The sequence below is a fragment of the Aulostomus chinensis genome, chromosome 12, assembly GCF_037954235.1.
Source record: "Aulostomus chinensis isolate RoL2024-O1b breed Wild chromosome 12, RoL_Achi_v1.0, whole genome shotgun sequence".
NCBI lineage: Eukaryota > Metazoa > Chordata > Actinopteri > Syngnathiformes > Aulostomidae > Aulostomus > Aulostomus chinensis.
This window is the reverse complement of record NC_141331.1, coordinates 26,009,971-26,015,796: the sequence shown is the minus strand read 5'-3', so window position 1 is coordinate 26,015,796 and position 5,826 is coordinate 26,009,971. Positions and strand designations below refer to the sequence as shown.

Genomic DNA, 5,826 nt, shown 5'->3' with positions numbered 1-5,826 from the left:
TTCTTCTCCCGAGCCTCCAGGCTCCCCTCATCCCAGATCCCGGGTGCTGCTGGAGGAGGCTACAGACCTGAAGAGGCTCAAGCTGCCACCTGTAGCTCCACCTGCTCATGTCCCCATCTGTCCATCAGTCTCCTCCCTTTCCCTCTCTTTATCTCTGTCCCACTCTTTCCTTCTGCATATCTGTCTTCCTCCATTATCTCTTTGTCTCCGCCCTGCTCTCCTGCTCTCTTTCCTCCCAACCGGTCAAAGCAGAAGGCCGTCCCCATTGAGCCTGGATCTGCTCGACATTCCTGCCTGTTAAAAGGAAGGTTTTCATCGCCGCTGTTGCAGGATGTGCGTGCTGATGGAGAATTGTTGCGTGTAAATTCATTGAAGGAGTGTGGTACTAGACCTGCTCTACCTGTAAAGTGTCATGAGATAACTTTTGTTGTGATTTGGCGCTATACAAATAAAATGGACTTGACTTGACTCCACCGGAGCGACCACCCACGCAGGGCAACACAGAAAAGAAACAAAAGCGTAAACAAAACCAAAACAAATGGGAGGGGCTCACCAGCCTCTTCTCAACCGCCACACCACAGTAACTCGATCACACAGATCACGCTAAGCTGCTGCTCTATGGTTTAATGGAGCCACGCGAGGGACGACATCCGCCACCGTGCAGAGTCGCCACGTCTGGCGTCTGGCCCCGCTCTCCTTTTAACTCCTCCCGGGTGCCACTAGCTGACTGGATTGGCTGGGGAGGAGGCCAATCAGGGAGTAGGGTTGGCTCTGGGGGCCGGCAGAAGCAGGCGAGGGAGAAGGTGGTGACCTCGTAGGGACGTCACAGGGCACCGTCCATAACAAAAGATATACGTTCTGACAGGTGAAGCTCTGGTGTGGAGTGTCATGCAGACTGGTCTTTTGTAGAGGCAGCAGTTGATTGTACAATGGAGGCCAGGTGTGGAAATTGGTGAGGGAGAACAGGTGTGCTGAGCTGAGCCATGGAGTAGTCAATTAGGGGGGAGTGGTGTATGTAAAGGTGAAGAGGAACGAGTTGTAACACGATTGCACTGAACAGAGGGTTCCTGGATATTTGGCAGTGAAGTTTCTGTCTCCATGCCGCCCCACGCCCTGCTTAAAGTCTCCACTTCCCTTCTTTCCCCCTGCATTGTCCCTAACATGCTGTCATGGTGCATCTTTCAATGAAGTGGCTGCTGTTTTTAGCTCAGCTTGCTCAGCTAGTGGAAAAACTTTGGTACAGACACGTGGTACAGTGACAAAATGCAGTTTACATTCAAAACAGAGATGTTTGGTGACCTGGCAGGGATGTGTTGCAATGCTGCTTATCAGGCCTTTTTTTTTTTTTAGACCAACTTTTTAGACCATGTTGTTGCCACCAGTTATTTAATGACAACATTTTGGACTTTCATGTGTGATCAAGGCAAATCCCTGAGCAGTTTTGGTGAAACAAAGTGTGTAAGGCAGCTGAGCTGGAAGACGACAGAGACGGACCCAGTGGTGTCCACAGGTTGAGGTTGAGTCCACACACACAGAATAAATATGCATGAGAACTGGCAAATACTTCCAAAACATGATTCATGTCAACCAATAAGAGTAAGCCTGGTCAGACCAGACACAGTAACCAGAAAGTTTGCATCAATCACCAACTGAAGTGATCCCCTTTGTCCATGTCTCTGAGAACTGGATACCTGGTGCTCTCAAGCAGTTGATTGGACAAAATTCTCAAAATACTAAGCAATAATAAACAAATAACATAACTTAATACTTTCATATTGCTTTCATCCATCCATATTCCAAAATCTTATTTTTCATGCATGTGATAAATCAATCCTTCCGATTTATTTCTGTGTAGAGCAGATGCCACCTATCATCCTCAACGCTCCTAACATCATCACTGGGCTGTACAAGCCTGAAATTTGGTGGGAATCTGGACTTAGTGAGCACATGGGGGCAGCCAGCAGCTGAAGATCAGTTCAGTGGGCCGCCAGACGCAAGATGCTGTGTCCTCAGTGTTCAATGAAGCCACCAGAGGGCACACACACACACACACACACACACACACACACACACACACACACACACACACACACACACACACACACACACACCCTTGTTCTTATATCTTTGTGAGTCTTTTCATTGATATAATGCATTCCCTAGCCCCTCACCCTAACCCTAACCATCTCAACTGACTGCCAGACCCTAACCTTGACCCTAAACCTAACCAGAATCTGATTCTAACCTCGACCCTAAAGCCAAGTCTTGACCTTCAAACAGCCCTTTGAAGATGTGAGGACTGGTTAAAATGTCCTTACTTTCTAAAAATGTCCTCACTCTGTTAGTTAATTACATATTCAGGACAAGAACACACTCACACACACACACACACACACACACACAAAGTTGACATGTTTGCACCCTAAACTGTAGCTTCACTATTTGGTTGACCACAGTGAGTGATTTTTGTTGCTTGTTACTGTTAACTATTTCACATCATTAGCAATATCACTGAATATCAGCTGTGATGACACAACACCGCCACCTCCAGTGTGATACTGCTGAATTATTTGTGAGCACATTGAAGAGACTGGGCTGTCCCAGCTCATTTTTCTTTTTAGTGGGGGGCCAAACATTCTCCTGGAACCAAAGCTGCTGAGAGTAGTGAGAGTGAACTAGTAAAGCCAGAGAGTCAAAACAAGAACAGTTGCTCTCCTAAAACTCCCTGACCATTGCAGACTGGATGGTTCACGTTGATGGAATTGTGACTTTAATGTCATACATCTGTCACATATTAATTATGTTTCCATAGATACTGATTACAGCCGCTTCACTCTGAGCAAACAGAGTTTTGAGGGGAGGCAATGTCACACCAGGGAAAAAACTGCTCAATGATGATTGCATCATTTGTTTTTGTGTGGCGGCAGCAGCAACGTGTGTTTACAACCAAGCTGGTCTGTCTTAATGCCTCTGACTGCTGCAGAGGCTGAGATGTGTTCATCTTTCCTGTGAATCTCTAAATCAATGTCCTCATTTGTTTCATTGTCATGGAATGAAGATCACTTATTTTGTTGCTATCAACTGTGTCCTACAATCTCATTTGCCAGGGTTAATCTGATAAAAGAAAAACGTTGTTAATCTGCAGCAGTTTGAGTCGATGCAGCTCCAACTACATTTCAGTGCAAATTTTAGAAATAAAATCATAGTCGGTGACATGAATCACAACCTGAATGATCTGACAGGGAGGCCAATGTAAATCTCGGCATCTTAAATAAAAGGAAAATATCACCAGATATGAACTTTGTGTGACATAAAATTAGAAGAATGCCTGATCAACAAGTCTTGCTTTATTCTATATTAAACTCAGAGAAGCTGAGTTGGTCATGAATGTAAAAGTATGTCTCGATTTGATGACATCAGATGTTTCCTGAGGTGAATGATATTCATGTGTAACACACCTCATTGTGAAAAATATTCTTGCTGAGTCCTGACACCTCTGATGTAGTCTGTGTAATCACAGTAAATATATTCCTGACAGCAACAATTGACAAGAATCCCAGGTTCCAATGAGATTCAGAAGAAACAGACGCAGATCACTTTTGGCCCACATAGAAACTTGGGCAAGTAAAAAAACAAACAAACTGCAAGTTCCTTCAAATGTGTACTTTAATTACATGACATCAAAAGCTTTTTTTAGGAACAGCTAGAATATACAGAAATAACATCTGTTCATTACATCGACATAACAAGAAAATGACTTCAGCAGGTCATTGACACACGACTGCATCTGAAGGCCAATCAGGTTATTTTAGTCTCGTCTACAGGATGTTGGCCTGACAGGAGCCCGGCTGCAGGATCTGAAGAGTGACAATGAGTCTGATAGCTTTTCTGAACCAGGGGTAAAACAAGGCATATATGACAGGGTTCAAACAGGAGTTCAGATAAAACAGATAAATCACATAAGCAGCAGATGAAGCATTGAGCAAATCATCTCCTGCTAGAGACACACAATAATATGGACAGAAACACATCACAAACACAGCTAACACAATACCAAGAGTCCTGGCTGCTTTCAACTCAGCCTTCTTAGTTGTTAGAGAGACAGAAGCCTGGAGTTTGACAGCTGCAGTGTGAGAGCGCATGGCACGGGCCTGAGACACAGCCACCATGAACACTCTCATATACAGAGTTATGATGAGAGTGAGGGGAAGGATAAAGGTCACCACAATGTCAACAACTCCTGCAATATTGTCACTGATAATTACACACTCTCCATAACAGGAATAATAGTTGTCTGGATGAGTCAGACCAACCGTAACAAGAATACTGCAGTAAAGGATGGAGAAGAACCAACACAGACAAACACAAATTTTAACTCTCTTTAAAGTGACTCTGCTGGTGTAATGCAGAGGATGACAAATAGCCACATAACGGTCCACTGATATCAGCACCATGTCTCCTACTGATGCAGATGTCAGGATGAAGGACACATAATTATACAGAATACATGCAAGATCACCAAGAGACCAGCAAGCTGTTTGTCTCAGTGCTTCTCCTGGCATCAGCAGGAGGCCCACAACAAAGTCAGAGACGGCCAAAGACAGGAGGAGGATGTTGGTGGGTGTGTGGAGCTGCCTGGAGGAAAGTAGAAAAGCACCATTAAACAAGCGACAAAAAGCAGATCAAACAATAAAAAACAGTTCTGTCCTTTTCCACGTGTGATTAAATTTAGACAGTGAAAAGGTCTTCTTAAGATGAGAGTGCATAGAGGCAACCTTGACCCTAATAAGAGAGATGAGACCTCTCCAGTGTCAAAATCACACATTTGAGATGTCCTCTGCATTCGTTTTATCTGACAAGGCAAAACAGAAATCTAGCATTCCATGACACAACATTATTTAAAAATCATTCATTAATATTTCTTCAAGTCAGTCAATCTGTTATGATGTTAAATTGGATTTGCTGAGAAATGCGTCTGCCTGAAGTGGGAGACTGAGATGATGACGAGCAGGTTGAGAACCAGAGTGAGCAGAGAGATGAAGGACACCAGAAGGCTCCAGAGAACAGTTTCAGACCAAGAAGCCATCGGCCTCCTGCAGGATGTGTTGAGCAGTTCTGGGAAGCAGAGTTCTGCTTCTTCCTGGACTTTCATCCTCGAGGTCTGAGGAGAAGTGCAGCTCTCAACAACTAATATAATAGAACTCTCTCTCACCTGATCTTCTTCCCACCCCTCTTTCTCTCACTGACTGTTGGATTGTAATGTCCCTCCGCCCTCCCCTTTCACATCACACCATCATTTTCAGTTTGACCTTTCCTCTCTCTCAAGAATAATAATTATTTTTTCAAAAACAATGTACAATCATAAATATTGTCTCCAATCAATGCAACACAAGATAGGCACAGCAGCCCAGGGAGTGGGTGCTGTACTTGAAGATGGACAATGAGTGACTCTGGAGGGAGTTCCCCCGGTGGGCCACGCCGTCTGCTCCATCTGGTTCTGCCATGTCTGTAAGTGTCCCTTCTACGGTTTCTGAGTGGCTGGTGGTCATGCCGAGGGACCGCAAGTGTCCGGTGTTCAGTGGTAAGGGTAGTATTGGTATTGCTGAGTGGGTGGAGGAGGTGAAAATGTGCATGCGGGTCAACCACCTCTCTGCACCCGACCATGCGCTTTTCATCTTTGACCTCTTAGCTGGGGAAGTGAGAGAGGAGATTAAGTTCCACCCTGGTGCCAAGCAAGGAGATCCAGAGCGGATCCTTGCTATCTTGCGGGAGCTTTATGGTTGTGCCCAACCCCATGTCATCTTGATGCAGAACGCAGATGTTCTC

General features: G+C 44.9%; 1 protein-coding gene across 3 annotated transcripts; it reads right to left on the bottom strand.

The window, feature by feature from the left end:
* Window positions 1-3,818: 3,818 nt before the first annotated feature.
* LOC147252587 (trace amine-associated receptor 13c-like) lies at window positions 3,819-5,152 on the bottom strand. 3 transcript variants are annotated; one of them, XM_086219374.1, is made up of 2 exons: window positions 4,959-5,152; window positions 3,819-4,602 (listed from the first exon to the last, which is right to left on the bottom strand). In XM_086219374.1, exons 1-2 carry the CDS (start codon window positions 5,150-5,152, stop codon window positions 3,819-3,821), a joined length of 978 nt encoding a protein of 325 aa, XP_086075500.1. The 3 variants fall into 3 exon arrangements, with proteins under 3 accessions (XP_086075500.1, XP_086075499.1, XP_086075501.1); XM_086219373.1 differs by having other exon boundaries at window positions 3,819-4,635; window positions 4,980-5,152; XM_086219375.1 differs by having other exon boundaries at window positions 3,819-4,635; window positions 5,076-5,152.
* Window positions 5,153-5,826: the final 674 nt, after the last annotated feature.

What these genes read in the sequence shown, in the direction of transcription:
- LOC147252587 (XM_086219373.1), bottom strand. Translation starts at nt 5,152, where the DNA reads ATGAAAGTCCAGGAAGAAGCAGAACTCTGCTTCCCAGAACTGCTCAAC. An exon ending in ATCTCAGTCTCCCACTTCAG is followed by an intron (nt 4,636 to 4,979) that starts GCAGACGCATTT and finishes ACTTTCCTCCAG; the next exon opens with GCAGCTCCACACACCCACCA.